The sequence below is a fragment of the Herpailurus yagouaroundi genome, unplaced genomic scaffold, assembly GCF_014898765.1.
Source record: "Herpailurus yagouaroundi ecotype Mexico unplaced genomic scaffold, PumYag 29, whole genome shotgun sequence".
Lineage (NCBI taxonomy): Eukaryota > Metazoa > Chordata > Mammalia > Carnivora > Felidae > Herpailurus > Herpailurus yagouaroundi.
Genome location: NW_024412377.1, coordinates 100,889,220 through 100,906,078, shown reverse-complemented (window position 1 = coordinate 100,906,078; position 16,859 = coordinate 100,889,220). Strand labels below are relative to the sequence as shown.

At 39.2% G+C, this 16,859-nt stretch overlaps 2 protein-coding genes across 6 annotated transcripts in view; one reads left to right on the top strand and one right to left on the bottom strand.

Moving 5' to 3' along the window:
• HEXB (hexosaminidase subunit beta) overlaps positions 1–10,624 on the top strand; it is a 77,717-nt gene extending 67,093 nt beyond the window's left edge. The window contains exons 10-18 of the mRNA XM_040493212.1: positions 1,890–1,991; positions 3,985–4,114; positions 5,523–5,703; positions 6,353–6,439; positions 7,561–7,633; positions 8,614–8,788; positions 9,710–9,800; positions 9,933–10,037; positions 10,424–10,624. Of these exons, the coding sequence (XP_040349146.1) occupies positions 1,890–1,991; positions 3,985–4,114; positions 5,523–5,703; positions 6,353–6,439; positions 7,561–7,633; positions 8,614–8,788; positions 9,710–9,800; positions 9,933–10,037; positions 10,424–10,484 (1,005 nt within the window). The 3' untranslated portion in view covers positions 10,485–10,624. The remainder of the gene's footprint in view (positions 1–1,889; positions 1,992–3,984; positions 4,115–5,522; positions 5,704–6,352; positions 6,440–7,560; positions 7,634–8,613; positions 8,789–9,709; positions 9,801–9,932; positions 10,038–10,423) is intronic.
• GFM2 (GTP dependent ribosome recycling factor mitochondrial 2) overlaps positions 1–16,859 on the bottom strand; it is an 83,008-nt gene that overhangs the window by 6,979 nt on the left and 59,170 nt on the right. For 2 of the 5 annotated variants that reach the window (XM_040450809.1, XM_040450815.1), the window contains 4 exons: positions 16,215–16,394; positions 14,788–14,903; positions 11,251–11,433; positions 10,713–10,876 (listed from right to left, as the gene is read on the bottom strand). In XM_040450809.1, the coding sequence (XP_040306743.1) occupies positions 10,739–10,876; positions 11,251–11,433; positions 14,788–14,903; positions 16,215–16,394 (617 nt within the window). In that variant the 3' untranslated portion in view covers positions 10,713–10,738. Of the gene's footprint in view, positions 1–9,680; positions 10,877–11,250; positions 11,434–14,787; positions 14,904–16,214; positions 16,395–16,859 lie in introns of those variants that run through there. The other 3 variants (XM_040450793.1, XM_040450801.1, XM_040450785.1) reach the window with 3 other exon arrangements.

Here is a 16,859-nt window from a genome sequence, read left to right as displayed (position 1 = left end):
AGGTAAACTTGGGATCTTCCTACTGTATCTTCTACCTGACCTCTACATTTTTATCTGATTCTATTTCTTATCTATATCAGGGGCTGGCAAACTAGAGCCCAAGGGCCAAATCCAGTTTGTATTCGTTTCTGCTAATGAAGTTTTACTGGAACACAGCCACATCCATTTGTTTACATTTTATCTTGCTCTACAGCTGCAGGATCAGTTGTGACAGAAACATGTGGCTCATAAAACCAAGGTACTTACTGTCTGGCCCTTCATGAAAAAAGTTTGCAAGCCCCTGGTCTTTACTGAGGCACTCCTTCCTCTGATGGTAAAAATCTTGCCATTATGCACTAGAAAACTTTTACTCTTTCGCCTAATTGCCTGTAGGTAAGCTATTTCCCATATGCATCAGCAAATCCTTTCAGTCTTGATGGAGAAAAGAGGCTTTAAGTTTTAATTAAGCTGGTAGGGCAAACAAATCTACCCTTTTACTATTTTTATCTTTTTTCAATAGTCTGTTTATATTTTATATAAATAATACATTGTTTATTCCTCTAGAACATCAATAAAATTGATAGCAATTTCCCCAAAAAATTCCTGAGAATTTTGCATTTTTATACCAAGTTTCTTTGATTGCTAAAGAAGGGATAGCACTCAAATGTCAGAATTGTGGGGCGCCTGGGTGGCGCAGTCAGTTGAGTGTCCGACTTCAGCCAGGTCACGATCTCACGGTCCGTGAGTTGGAGCCCCGCGTCGGGCTCTGGGCTGATGGCTCAGAGCCTGGAGCCTGTTTCTGATTCTGTGTCTCCCTCTCTCTCTGCTCCTCACCCGTTCATGCTCTGTCTCTCTCTGTCCCAAAAAATAAATAAATGTTGAAAAAAAAATTAAAAAAAAAAAAAAGTCAGAATTGTGATGAATTCTGTAAATTACTTTTTCTGTGGGAATTGTAAGTCCTGATACTTAAATACTCCATTTTTCGCCCTGCTCTGTTCCCAAAAATGAACATTTTCTGTTCTAGGCCAATGCCTAAATTCACAAGATGACTACCTTTTCCTAGAACAAAGTTAGAGCTCCCTGTTTAGAATAAATACAGATGCTGAATAGGCTTTTTAAAAAGTGACACACCAGGGGCGCCTGGGTGGCTCAGTCAGTTAAGCGTCCGACTTCGGCTCAGGTCATGATCTCACAGTCTGTGAGTTCGAGCCCTGCGTCGGGCTCTGTGCTGACAGCTCAGAGCCTGGAGCCTGTTTTGGATTCTGTGTCTCCCTCTCTCTCTGACCCTCCCCCGTTCATGCTCTGTCCCTCCCTGTCTCAAAAATAAGTAAACATTAAAAAAAATAAAAGTGACATACCATATAATTTATACTTCTTTCTCGTTCTTGCTTTGCTGAAAAAGTAACTTATTTTTAAATTTTTATTTACTTATTTTTGAGATGCAGCGTGCAGGAAGAGTAGGGAGAGAGAATCCCAAGCAGACTCTTTGCTGTCAGCGCAGAGCCCCACACAAGACTTGAACTCACGAACTGTGAGATCATGACCTGAGCGGAAACCAAGAGTTGGATGCCTAACCAACTGAGCCACCCAGGCGCTCCTGAAAAAGAATTTTTTTTGATGGCTTATTTATTTTTGAGAGAGAGCGAGCAAGTGAGGGGAGGGCAGAGAGAAGGGGACAGGATCTGAAGCAGGCTCTACACCGACAGCAGAGACCCCAGTGCAGGGCTCAAACTCAAAAACCATGAGATCATGACCTGAGCTGAAGTCGGACACTTAACCGACTGAGCCACTCAGGCGCCCCTAAAACAAAGTAGACGCATTGGAGACAATAATGAATGTAGATAAGTAAGTTGGGTTGTGTGCGTATTATATCTGTGGTATGTTAATTTTTTTAACATGTTTGCTTGCAGGATGCCATGGCTTTTAATAAATTTAATGTTCTCCACTGGCACATAGTTGATGACCAGTCTTTCCCTTATCAGAGTGTCACTTTTCCTGAGTTAAGCAACAAAGTGAGTAATTCATGTTATTGTAGTCTGTCTTCAAAAATGTTTGTATGATTTCATTAGAACTTTTGAGGTTAAATGTTTTTTCTTATGGATGGAATTAAAATATAAAAGTTACATGTTTGTGGTTTAAAAACTTCTTTAATAGGCTGTGGCTTAGCAATTTAGATCCATAAAACTTTTTATAATGGTTAAGTTACTGTAAATAAGTGATGTCTAGTAGTTATATAAATAAAATTTTAAAAACTTAAATGAATATAGGAGACCTGAAGCATTCATAACTAATAGAAGGTTAAGTATTTTTATCACCTAATGTGGAGTTGTTACCGGATGCTGTAAATGATTTTTTTCTTTCTGAAAAACTACATCGAGAATTTTAGAGATGAGAGCTTCTTAGCAAATAATCGCTGTCTCAGAAGTGTTCAAATTGTATTATAAATCAGTGGAGGTGGGAGCAAGCCTGTGTCATCTTGTTTAATCTCCCTGTAATGCAGAGAGACTGACATCCTTATCTGTAGTCGCAATTAGGAAGGGACAAAACCAGGACTCTAAATGTCCTCTATCCACAGTACCCAAGCTCTCTCCAATGTTTGATGTAGTATAGGTTGAAATGTTACTGGCACTCACGTTTTTGTTTGCTTTTGTTTTACTTTTTATTACAGAAAATTTCACACATACACAGAAGTAAACATAGAAGACAGAGATTTCCATGTCTTTGTCACCCAACTTCAGTAATCAGAACTTGGCCAATCTTGTATCACTTACACTCACCCTCCCTTCCTACCATATTTTAAAGAAAATCCCAGACACCACATCACATTTGTAAAAAGGTCTTTCTTTAAAAACAATAACAACAAACCCATAATATACTATTGCAGCTGAAAAGTTAACAGTAATCCAGCTAATCAGTCATTATTTATATTTCCCCAAGTGTTTTACCTTGTTTTAATGAACAAAATCTTAACTTGTAATGGCATGCAAATGAGTTCTATACATTGTGGTCAGTTAGTGTGTCCACTGTCTTGGTGTTCTAGGTATCTACCCTGCCCATCTATTTTTTTTTGTAATTTGCCATTTTTGTTAAATCATTTGTCTAGTTCCCAGAGTCTGGGTTTTGCTGATTGCATTCTCATATTGTCAATTATTCTCCTGTCCTGTATTTACTATGAGTAGTTAGATCTGATCTTGATTAGATACAAATTTGGGGGGGTGAGACAGGATTACTTTTGAGGAGTTGAGCATTTACATTTATGTATAAATTTAGATATAGCTTATAATTTATATGTAATATTTACATATTTATGCCTTGAGAAATGTGCTTTACGCTAACACCTTTAATCAACTTTTAGTTACAACCTAAGTGTAACCTATAAAGGGATTGAGGGTAATCTTAAAAAAAAAAAAAAAATCAAGTCACTTATCAGAATATGTCTGGGGGAATTTTTAAAGCTGATAGTAATTAAAATGACTTCGAAAGGCAACACCTCAACTTTGTAATAGTGTGTGAATTTTTATTCTAAAACTGACAAGGGGAGTGTATTTTCCATTTTCACAAGTTTGACTTTGGAGTCAAACATTTTATTTGTATTTTGTTGTATGGTTACATGAGGTTGAAATAGCATGAGGATAGATGTTCCTGAACCAAGAGGAACTAGAAGAGATAGTTCTATTAGTAAATCTGGAATTAACCCACAGTGTGCTGAGAGCTGATAAGATACGGTAAATAATTTAAATGGCTGGCTCAGTCGGTAGACCATGCAGCTCTTGATCTTGGGGTAGTGAGTTCAAGCCCCACACTGGGCGTAGAGCTTCCTTGTGAATGAATGAATGAATGAATAAAAGTGGGGATTAAAGAAAAAAAAATGAGTCCTCCACCACCACACTGGACTGTTTAATACATTGTTACACAAGAAAAATCACCTATCACTATGCAAACAGAACTGTTAACAGTATCCTGGACAAACCCATTTCATACATTTTAATAAATACGGCTTTACAGGGCAGCTATTCTCTGTCTCATGTTTATACACCAAATGATGTCCATACGGTGATTGAATATGCCAGATTACGAGGGATTCGAGTCATACCAGAATTTGATAGCCCTGGACATACACAGTCTTGGGGAAAAGGTAAGGAGTGTCATTTTTAAGTTGCAAAGAGTGAATACCTGAGGTCCTTCCTGCATTTTTTTTTTTAATGTTGATATTTTTGAGAGAGTGCACGTGGGGGACGGGCAGAGAGAGAGGAAGAAAATCCCAAGCAGGCTCCATGCTATCAGCACAGAGCCTGACTTGAGGCTCGAACTCACAAACCATAAGATCATGACATGAGCTGAAATCAAGAGTTGGACACTTAACTGAGCCACCCAGGTATCCCTGTTCATTTTGTTCTTAATACCTTGTGGTTTGCACAAGGGTAGCACTATTGACAGATGGAATTCAGTTATTATGTGTCTGTTGTGAGCAAGTCACTGCCTAAAGTATGGAAAGAAAAATGTCTAAAGGAAAAATTACAAGTAGAACATGCTAAGTGAATGTAAGAAATAGTTTCCTGGATAACACTAAAAATGCTTTTGAGAGATCAAAGAATATATTCATGTTTCTGGTAAAGGGAATAACATGAGGAAGGGCATTAGTTGGAGTGTAGTGCAGCAAAGAGTAGGAAGCATTATAGGGTGGTTAAGAACGGAGTCTTGAGCCACACTGTCTGGGTTTGAATCCTATTTCTGCCTTTTATAAACTGAGTGACCTTGATCAAGTTGTAGAATGTCTCATCCTCAGTTTCCCCATCTCTAAAATGTAGTAACTATCATATAATTTTTTGAGGGTTAAATAACATGTAACACAGCACCTGGCATTTATAATTGTTCAGTACTAGTAGGGTAGATATGGAGAATATTGAGAAATCAGTCTGGTGAAGTACAGTGTGGAGGGCCTTGGGTGAGGAATGTGGGCTCCATCAGGACTCATGGGAACCACACTTCAGGAAAACCTGTGTGAGGAAGTGGTCGACTGGAAGGGGAAGGAGATGGAAGTCCTAGACCAGAATGGTGTTAATGGGAATGGAAAATAATGTACAGAACTGAGAGACATCCCTAGAATTTGGCAACTGATCAACTCTGAGAGAAGAAGGAGAACTTAAAGAGGAGGAAGATGGCAAACGCTTACCAGGACACAGTAATCAGGAGCAGCTACTGAAGGAGCTTACAGAACAGAGAATCTCACTTTTGTTAGATGGTATTTGAAGTGCAGCTGGGATATCTAATTGTGTGGAGCAGGGAATCTGAAATATGGATTGAAACTTAGGAAAAAGGGCTTGGGTGAGGTCAAGATTTGTTAGTTCCAAATAAACGAGATACCTGAAATGGATAAAATAGGGTGAGGAAAGGGAAACAGAGGTACAGAGGACAGGATTCAAGAAACAATTGCTCATAAGGTTATCTTTTTCTGTATAAATTCTCTTACAGGTTCAACAAAATAGAGTAGTATAATCACATGCAAAGTGATGTCTTTGTGATTAAAATACTTCTTCTTCCAGGTCAGAAAGACCTCCTGACTCCATGTTACAATGAACATAAGCAGTCTGGGACCTTTGGACCTATAAACCCTATTCTGAATTCAACTTATAACTTCCTGTCTCAGTTTTTCAAGGAAGTTAGTATGGTGTTTCCAGATCACTTCGTTCACTTGGGAGGAGATGAAGTGGAATTTAAATGTTGGTATGACAATTCTTTAAAAGCCTTACTTTTTTAACCGTTGCATTCGAAGTAGTTATTAGAAGTTTCCACGTGAAAAAGGAAGATTTGGGAAAGATCTCTGCTTGCTAGGTTTTAAGTTAGCAACATAACTTGAGAATAAAAGCTTTTAGGAAGGAGAATCAAGACGTGAAAGACCGTGGGGACTGGAAACAGACTACAGTGAACAAGAACAGCTTTAGTGAAAAGGCAGTGATTAGGTGGGGGAGATTTTTCTCAAATAAAAATCCTTTGCGGGGTGCCTGCGTGGCTCAGTCAGTTGAGTATCTGACTTGGTTTTGGCTCAGGTCATGAGCTCTGCGCTGACAGCATGGAGCCTGCTTGGGATTCTCTCTCTCTGCCCCTCCCCTGCTCACACACACACTCAAAATTAAATAAAACATTTAAACAAAACTCCTCTGCAAATAGCCTTAGTTGGAGGAGAGAGGTGGGGAAAGCTATTTTCACAAGTAACCAGCTTCTGGAAAAAATTATTTGTAATGAAAAACCTGGGTAACTCATAATAAAGTTTTTAGGCTTATTTTCTGTCTACAAACTTTAATAGAGATCTGTGCTGCTTTAAATAGATTTATCAAACGTTTAATGTAGTTTTAATCACTGTTTTTTGTTAAAGGGAGTCTAATCCAGAAATCCAGGGTTTCATGAAGCAGAAAGGTTTTGGCAAAGATTTTAGAAGACTAGAATCTTTCTACCTTCAAAAGTAAGTTACTTATAAGCCTCCTCTATTTTTATTTCATCTGTGATTTTTGTAAAAGTTTTAGCTATTTAGTACTCTTTTTTCATTTTCTCTCTACCCCTTGTGAAAGTATAGATATTATATATAGAGATATATAGATATTACCCCTTGTCAAAGATCTATATAATAATATAGATATTATATATATAGGTATCTATATCTATATCTATTATACCTTGTTGGACAAAGTGAAAAATTAAGAAGGAAGCAGTATGCACTGCTTTCTTTAAATCACTGACATTATGACTAAGACTTTTGCATTAAATGATGAAATAATGTTGAGCAGTCTTCTGTTCAAAGAATTCAGTTCAAAGTCCTGCTTTGCCTGTGAAGTCTTCATCACCATGCAGCCTGTGGAATTCATTCCCTTTGGTTAACTCCAGGAGCATTCTTCTACTTTAGATCTCTTATGTCCAGTATGATAGCACAGCCACATGTGGCTGTTTATACTTACACTGGAGAAAATTTAAAGGGGCAGGTAGTAAATATTTTAGGCTTCATGGGCCCCACAGTTGCATAGTATTCTTGTTTTAAAACAATATTTACAAGTGTAAAAACCATCCTTAGCTCATGAGCCATACAAAAACAGGCCGTAGGCTGTAGTTTGCCAACTCTTAGATTAGACAAGCCCAGATTCAAGCCTTTTCCTATTTTGCTTTTTGTGTAGTAACATTCTCATTTTCTAATCCTGCACAATGTCTGGAATTGTCCTAGAGACTAGGAAATATTTGTGGACTAGCTGCCAGCAATTTTATAGTTTATTCTAAGATACTCAAGAAATAACCAGAGACGGTGGTTTGTATATTACCTTGAATTGCCATGTCTTCCCCACCTGGAGATGTATGTAGCACATTCATTCAGCAGATGACTTTTAAACCCCTCTGCTGTGTGATGTCCCCAGCCATGTGCTGGAAAGCAGGAACCACATTGGGTCACGATCCAACTTGAGCAGGTTCTGCTTTAAAGCTGTGCTATAGTGCAAGGCACCTCTCAACATGGTAGTCCTTCATAGAAACCCTGCATGCTTTAAATATACTGTTAAGCTTGTGATCTGAAAAAAAATTTTTTTTTTTCCCCAATGGTAGGCTTTTGGGTATTGTTTCAACTGTAAAGAAGGGATCCATAGTCTGGCAAGAGGTTTTTGATGATCACGTGAAGGTGAGAAGTATGAAGACTGCATTTGATTCTGACAATACGAGAGACTGTTTTAACATCTTGGAAGGAAGGAACCCTAATGAAGTCCCCAACATTATGGGGAAAGTAGCTTACCTTTTAGTTTCAACTTTTGTTAGGCAATAGCTGTAGACCAAGGCTAGTGCCTCCCTTTCATGTCTCCCATCTCCCTCCCCCCACTATTCTCATTATTTGTCACAAGTTGAAGCACATGAAGTTTTGTTTTGTTTTGTGCACCTAGGGGGCTCAGGAGGTTGATCATCCAACTGTTGATTTCAGCCCAGATCATAATCCTGTGGGATTGAATCCCATGTGGGGTAAAAGTAAAACAACAAAAAGAAGGGTAGAACAAACAAGAACAGATGAATCTTTATTGCTACGAAAGTAGCAATAATTGTCAACATATACACTTTTTATTTTCCTTTGGGTAACTGAGAATTTCAAATCCAGCTACTACTATTATCTTTCCAGAAGAGTTAGTGACATCCTCACAGTTCCAAAGTAAGAACAATGGTAGTGTGGGACAAATGGGAGTGAAGCCTTAGTTGATCATACCTATACAGTGTCATATATAGGCAGAAGTTAAATATCCAACCTTAAGGTTGATACAACTTTTTTTTTTTTTTTTTTTTTTTGGAGAGAAAGAACAAGAACAGGGGAAGGGCAGAGAGAGAATCCTAAGCTGGCTACACACAGCACAGAGCCCGACTTGGGGCTTGAACTCATGAAGCCATGAAATAATGACCTGAGCCAAAACCAAGAGTTGGACGCTTAACCAACTGAGCCACCCAGGTGCCCCAAGACTGATGAAACTTCTAATTTTAAGGCCCTATTGCCAGTAACGTTTGGTATTATGTTTTTCCAGAAGCTTAGAAAGTTATTTTCCTAGCAACATGGGCTGGGACTTTTAATTTCATCTGTAATTGTTGGACCTGATCAATACATATTGCTTGTAACTTTAATAGCTTCTGCCAGGTACAATTGTTCAAGTGTGGAAAAATCAAGTATATAGTGAGGAACTACGTGAAGTCACAGCAGCTGGCTTCCCTGTGATCCTTTCTGCTCCTTGGTACTTAGATTGGATTAGTTATGGACAAGACTGGAGAAATTACTATAAAGTGGACCCTCTTCATTTTGATGGTGAGTGAAGCACTTATCATTACCTTGGGTTGTTAGTTTTCTTCCCTTAATCTTCTACCAGGAAATTTTCATCCAGATATTACCTACTCACTATCCTCCCTTTTATGTTTGGTCCTGATATTGTTTACTTGAAAAAAAAAAAGGCCCCCAATACATCTTAAAATTTGTGAAAGAAACCATATCCTTTCCTGAATAAAATAACTTCAAAAGTAGGTTCCTTTATCTTCGTTTCCACTGCCGAGCATTGTTACCTTACATTTTAAAGATGCTTGTCCGCATTAACCTTGTATCTCTGCTTTTGACTGACTGGCCTTTCCAATTGTTAAGGAAGGCTGTAGTCTAGTTCCCTGTATTTCAGGCTGTGTAGTCTTAGGTATACTTAGGAAGGGGGTGGTAGGACGAATAGAGGGGTGGAGCTTTAGGCTCTCAGACCCCCTTCCTTAAGAACACTTCTACTTTGTCCAGTTTTTAAAATTTCCTTGAAGAAAAAGAATGGTAGTGTTAAAAAAAAATGTTTTGAATCAGTATGTAAGTCTGTTAGGAATTGACATAATGTAATATCAATTGGGTACTTAGTCTTTTTTTAGTACCACGAGGTAGATATTGAAGGCAGGAGTGAGCAGTAGTTATTAGTATTCCAACTTGCATTCCTGGCACACTCTTGTTAGGCAACCAAGGGAATAATGGTTCCTGAACCATGGTTCCTGAACCCAAAGCAGCTTGCACAAAACCAAAATAAAGCAGTGTGCTAGTATTAAAGATACCAATTTGTAGAAATACGCGAACAAGCATTGTGGGAATTAAGTTTGCTACCTCTTTCTGTGCCAAAACCATGAACTGACCAGGGGACCAGTAATTGCCTCTTTCAGAGGTTGGAGCTGCAACTATTTCATTTACAGCCATTCAATGATTTTAATGTAGGTTCTCAAGAACAGAAAAAACTTGTCATTGGTGGAGAAGCTTGTCTGTGGGGAGAATTTGTGGATGCAACTAACCTTACTCCAAGATTATGGTATGGAATTTTAAGTGATAAATTTGAATTAAAGTGCCTTATTTTTCCTTCTCCATCCAAGTAGGGAAGTACTAGAAATTTCAGAATACATAAATTTAAACTGCTTTGGGGGACATGTGATTTAACTTACAGGCCTCGGGCAAGTGCCGTTGGTGAAAGACTCTGGAGTCCAGAAGACATCACCAGTGTAGGGAATGCCTACAACAGACTGACCGTTCACCGCTGCAGAATGGTCAGGTACGGCACTTTGAAAGTTAGGACATTACCAAGTCCAGGATGATTAACTTTAAAAAGAACTGTATGTCACCTAACAAGTAGTGATTTACTTAGAAACTGGGAATTGATTTTTGTACGAAACAGAATTATGCCCAAAAGGAGAAAAGACTATTTGAACTTTTTCTTTAAGAGGCACCTGGGTGGCTCAGTTGGTTAAGTACACCGACTTCACAGTCTCACGGTGCATGAATTCGAGCCCAACACTCGGCTCTCTGCTGTCAGCACAAAGCCAGCTTCAGATCCTCGGACTCCCTTTGCCCCTCCCCCACTCAGGCTCTCAAAGAACTTAGTTTATTCTTAAGATGCATTATATCAATCTAAAACCTAATTCATACTTTGTTCTATAGACGGGGAATATCTGCAGAACCTCTTTTTACTGGATATTGTGACTATGAATACAAAACATAAAAATGAGCCTAAACAAAGAAGAAAAGAGGAGGGGACAAAACCTACAGCAATCTGTACTACAATCAACTTGATTTTGAAATCATGGAAATTAAGATTTGGTGCACTGTTTTCAATAAAAGATGTATCTTTTTTAAAATGGGGCCTCTATCTGATTATAGAATGGGCAACTCCAGTACCACTGTCAGTTTAGTAAGTTGAGTAAAGCAATAAAAATTCTTCTTACTGAAACTGCAGTTGATAGGGGCTCCGGAGTCTCAAAGTACTTGGGTCAAGCCACTTCGCCGGCCGAGCAGTACAGTTTGGTCTTGAGGATTCATGGCTTCATAATTAGATAGTTCTAAGGCAAAAGTAGCTGAGCCTGATGTTAGCGTTCGAAGCACAGTTGAATAACCCTAGTCAAAATAATTGAAGACAGTTGTCAAATTTAAGCCTCAAGTATCTCTTCCTGCTGCTAATCTTTTCATCATAATCGGGAAAGGTGAAAATGAGACTCAAGTGAGTTCTCATTGAACCATTTTGTCAGGAAATACTAGACAAATATTGTGGAGGTTAAGTAAATAATGTGGGTACGTTTCACAAGTATTCCTTAGTCTCAGCATTTAGGAAGAGAAGCGTGGAGAATGGTAATGACCCCACCTACCTGTGGTAATCCCTTAGATCACGGTAACAGTTTAAATCCAAACGCTCTAACAGTTCAAAATCCTGATTGTCTACTTTTGTTCAGCATTAATATCCCCAGTATTCTTTTCAGTAACTAAGTACCTACCATAATTTCTGCTAGGGGAACAAATCCAGTAATAATTTTGTTTTCCTGACGAGTCTGGATTTCCTGAATGGTCCCTCTTCTTTGTGCCAGATCTGCCAGGACAAGGCTGAGGTAATCTTTAGTGACTGTAACCTCGAGCTTCATCAGGGGCTCTAAAACTTGCTTATCAGCCTTCTTCAGAGCCTAAAGGAATTCAAGAATGTTAACTCCCCTTTCCTTATTGGAAATCAAATTTCTGTTAAAAAAGATTCGTAAATTCTGCCCATCCTTGTAAGCCTGGAGCTCTTTTTATAAACTATCGGGTACATGGCAAGGGGCTGCTTAATAAAGCTTAATTACACAGAGCATCTAAGAACACGTGGCCAGAGACAGTGCAAAGAAAAAAATGGTTTTCCCCTTTCAGTCAAAGACTTACATCTTATTTGTTGAAACCACGTGTTTAGTTCCTGATGCCTATTACAGTTACAGTCCATAGCAGGACTAATCCAGAAATGTACTACAGTAAGGCTAACAGAAACACATTCAACAAAAGGCAAGAAGAATAAGCACATAAGTAAAACGGAAACCGAACAGAAGCCAATACAACACACAGGGCAAGTACTGGAAGAGAACGGAGGAAGTAGCAGCAACAGAAGATATATTGGGGTCCCAGTCTTTCACAGTATCACTACGTCAGACAAACTGGTATGGCAAATGCAAGCACTGTAAGTACCGGTGGGTCAGATTTAAAACGCTATCCTACTGGGCTGCCTCAGCCTGTTAAGTGTCTGGGTCTTGGTTTTCCCCTCAGGTCATGATCTCGTGGTTGGTGGGGGCGGGCTCCACTGACAGCACAGGGCCTGCGTGGGATTCTCTCTCAAAAATAAATAAACCTCAAAAAATAATCAAAAAGCTATCCTACTGCTAGAGCCTGCCAGAATTCACAAGTAATAAAAGTCTGATTTAGTCTAAGCCTCTCGTTACTAGGTGGGATGTAACAGAGATCTACAGCGGAAACTTTGCACGAGGGGGCTCTGGAATGTGCCCTCACCTTTACCCAGGTGCAGTGGGTCATCACTCTGTTCGCTGTTCCACCACCACCGATTCTCATTATTACTTAAGGCCTTAGAGGGGGCATTAACACTGCCTGTATTGTCAAGTAAGGGTTCTGGGCCTCGAATTCTTTTGTTCCTGATACGTCACCACCTTCCCATCCTCTCCTGCCCTTTACCCGCACAATCATGAAAAATGGCCAGAGAAGTAAAACCAAGAGTATATGCCCATTATCATCAAAATTTCAAAACATAGAGCACACCTCTCTTTTTGCAATTCTTACCAAGAGCTTTGTACCACTTCACATAATGTCTTTCAGAACAAAATAACAGAGTGGGAGAAGGTAAAAATGAAAACACTATAAGCAAGCAAAGAATTGAATGCTTTGGATTGAGGATACAGACTACAGTCTCTACGTGCTTGAGCCTTGTACCCGCTGCCTGCCCCCCCCCCCCGCTCTGGGACAGTTTCTAAATACCCCACAGCAATCCAAGATAACCTTATCATTTCCTTTTGCAAACATTCTTGTGTGCTCTTTCCTATTTCTGTTGAGGACATGATAATATTCATTTCACCTGGACATGCATCTCTAACTTCAGTTTCCCCAAGTAGCTTTAAGATTTCTGTTCCTATTGTCAGTATCCTAATTCAGACCCAGTCCATTCCCTGTCCTGGATTATGTGTTGCCTACTTCTAGTTCCTCCTGTATTCCAGTGATTATAATGCCCTCCTCAAAAACTTTAAATTTTTCACCACTGTTCTCAAAACAAACCTCAAACTCCTCAGGGTAGTTTTTAAAGGTTTCTCTATAGTCTGATTCCATTTTCTAACACTGTCTTTCACTACTACTCTGCCTTCATCTGAGAGTACAGCTAAAGGGACTTCAATCTTCCCGTGTCTGGAATGCCCCTGTGTCCAACTACCAAAATCCACAGCTCAGATATTCCTTCCAATAATACTAATTCCCCACTTCTCCATTTTTATTACCCCCAGTCTGCTCTAATATTTTGGCTGTTTGACCATATTTAATTACCTTGTAAAATCATAAGCTCCTTTAGGTGAAGACAAACATCCATATTCCATTTATGTCCATCACACTGCACAGTAAGCTCAACAAAGGCGGCTCAATAAATACAGGAGGCATCATTAACTTACCAGATAATACTTCTAACTATATGCTTAGGCAAACTATATAAAAAAATTTTTTATTTTTGAGAGCTAGACAGAGCATGAGCAGGGGAGGGCAGAAGAGAGGGAGATACAGAATCGGAAACAGGTTCCATGCTCCGAGCTGTTAGCACAGAGCCCAATGTGGGGCTTCAACTCACGAACCATGAGATCATGACCTGAGCTGAAGTCAGCCACTAAACCAACTGACCCACCCAGGCACCCCAGCAAACAATATTTAAATAATACTTTTTGAATGTATAGATTTTTTTTAATGAAAATTAAATGAAATCATATGAAAGGACCATTAAGTTGTACCTTCTTAAGTCAGCGACTTAGGGTATTCACATTTAACTTTATAATTCTAGATTCAGTTAAGACCACAGAAAATCAAGTTTCAGACACAGTCCAAAATTTCAGAAAATGGCTTTTAAAAGCAAGTGTTTTACTGCAAATCAGTCACTTATAAAACTGTAGTAGTCCCATGCTGAGAAGAATGCATGGAATCAACATTTGGCACACTAAGATCCTGTGAGTTAAGTCAGCTCTGGTAGATTACTGAGGCAAGACACTCAAGGAAACAATGGGAGGTAAGTAACTGTTCCAAGACTAGACTGCTTGATGCTTTGATAAAGTTAGGTGCTTATGTGGATTATCAGTTAGTCTCACCTGATTTTTTTTTTTTTTTTTTGAGAGAGCATAAGCAGGTGAAGTTCAGATAGAGGGGGAGAGAGAATCTTAAGAAGCAGTTTCCATGCTCAGCCAGTAGCCCAGTGCGGGAGGGGCTTAATCTCATGACCCTGAGATCGTGACCTGAGCCAAAATCAAGAGTAGGACCCTTACCAGACTGAGCCAACCAGGCTCCCTGTGACTTAATCTGATTTCAACGATCTTTGATTACGGTAATCTTATTCAAATAAACATGAACTCAAAACTGAAACTAATATTACATCTTCAATGTCCTTTATAGTCCATCTTGGGCCAGGATACCCCCAAACTGTCCCCTAATTAAACTACAAAGCTCACCTCTAACAGCTGTGTATCTGGGATGGGGAAACCAAAAATGCCAGTTAAGGAAACCTGCCTCTTTGCTAAAATCAGAGAATATTTCCCGGCAGTCTGTATTAAGCAGTAACTTGCTAGGTCCTCTTACAGATATAACCCCGGTGATTAAGAAATCAGAGACTGTCCGGGGTAAAAACTTGCTGACTCTAAGGCGCAGACGGCATCAATACAAGTGTGAGGCACTGCAAAGCACAGATGTCTGTGGAGCAATGGCACACTGCTATCAGGACAGTCACCCTAAAGCAAAAAGGAGAACTACAGGATATTCTCTACCTTTTGTATGCATCTGGAGACACAGGCAGAAATCATAGTTGTGGAGGTACCAGGATGAATTATCAGTGAATGTACAGCAACTGCCACATCTTGGACTGGGGATCCAAGCAATGGTCCTAGGCAAGGGGAAAAAACTTAGGTTAGCACTCAATATGCAGTGAGGAGTAAAGGCAGGGAGAGGACTTCCAGTTTCCATTTCATTTAGGCAGCTTAGAAGTCACCACTCTGTCCCAGCAAGTATAAAGCAGAACAGACTGAAAAATAAGCAACCCCTCCTAGAGCCGTAAGAGAGGAGAAGACAAAGGACAAACCACTGCCCCCAAAACCAGAGAGGCAGGCGAACAAAGAAGTCACAGCTTCCTGGAGCAGAGCCTCACTAGCCCAGGAACCAGTGCCACAGCAGGAAAACCTCAACTATAGAGAAGTCTGGGAGTTAAAAACTTCAGGGGGACACAGTCATAAATCATAAGGGGGCCCCCCCATAATTTTTTGAGATGTACCTCCCAGAGCTCGAGCAGGTTCTTCCTGTAAGTATCAGAGAAAGATCTCTTTGTACTTCTGACAGAGTGGAAAAGAAACCATTCTGAAATACTCCAGAGCACTCTGTTCTTACAAAGGCCTGCTCTCAGGGGAAACTAGTTAACTAGAGCCTAAGAAGCAGGGGCATTAGCAGGACCTAACTGACTTGGGTGAAATACCTAACTCCAGGCCACCCTAGCCATCCTGTCCAACCTGAGGCTAGTGAAAAAAAACAAAAAACACTTGTGTGGCTCCCCATCCAGAGGCATGGGCTCACTATAAGCCCATGGATTAGAATGCTTCCTTTCCCCCAACACGTGACTTCCACATTACTACACACCATGTTTACAGCAGTTCCTTTTACCCAGTACATCATGTTAGGCCATCAGGAAGAAATTACAAGGCATATTAAAAAGCAAAAGCACAATATGAATACAGAACAAGCATCAGAACCAGACATGGTAAGTACGTTGGAATGATCATATCACATGACTGATATATGCTAAAGACTCTGATAAAGTAAACCACATGCAAGAACAGACAGAAGTCCTAAGAAGAACCAAAAAGAAATGCTTGAAATAAAAAATAACAGTGAAAGGAATGAATTATCTTTGATAGGCTTACAAGTAGACTGGACACAGCTGAAGAAAGTGTCTGAGTTAGAAACTATTCATAGAAACCCCCAAAACAGAAGAACAAAGTGAAGACTGGTAAAAACAAAAACAAAAACAAAAACAAAAAAACCCACCAGAATATCTAAGGATCATGGGACAATGGAAACAGGTCTAACATACACATAATGGAAAGAGTAGTGAGAAAACATTACCTAGTTAGAAATAATGTATAATATTAGGAGTGACTAAGTGGTTGATTATGATACTAAGCTTACCTTTATTTGAGTACCTTACCTTGGAGGCATGCACTGTGAATCCCATTTTCAATGGCCTCTTGGGAAGCCGTCGGAAGGTCTTCACTAACACCTCCAGCATACTCGATAACTGGCATAACAGAGGCTGTTTCAACTGGTTTTACTTCCAGTTCTACAGTCACAAGATGCCGTTTGTCTCCTAATGTTCTATCTAAGGAATCTGTAAACAAATAGAATATAATACCTTAGAGATTTGTTCTGGAAAGGTATTAAGGTACCACAACTGGAAAAACTGCAGTCAACAAATTCAAAGTCTCATAGAAGATAAAGTGGGAAAAAATATTACAGTGGTACTAAATACAGCATAAAGATGTGGGAGTAAAAAGTTCTATCAAGAAAGCATTTGCTTCTGTGTTTATCAATGTAAAAACCAGCTCTCAATCACTTAATAGTACTGCAAGGTTAAGATGTGTTGAGGCAGATGATCCCACAAGTTTTGACATGTAGATCACACATTTAAATTTTTTCAAATATCTTATGTGACTGAAATTCTTTTAATTATAAAATTTTTATTTAACAGTAAAACAGTACAAAGGGTTATCTAATGAAATTAAAAAGCTATTTTAAATCTACTAACCAACAAATTGTTAAATTTCATATTCTTCCAATGTTTTATGCATTTATG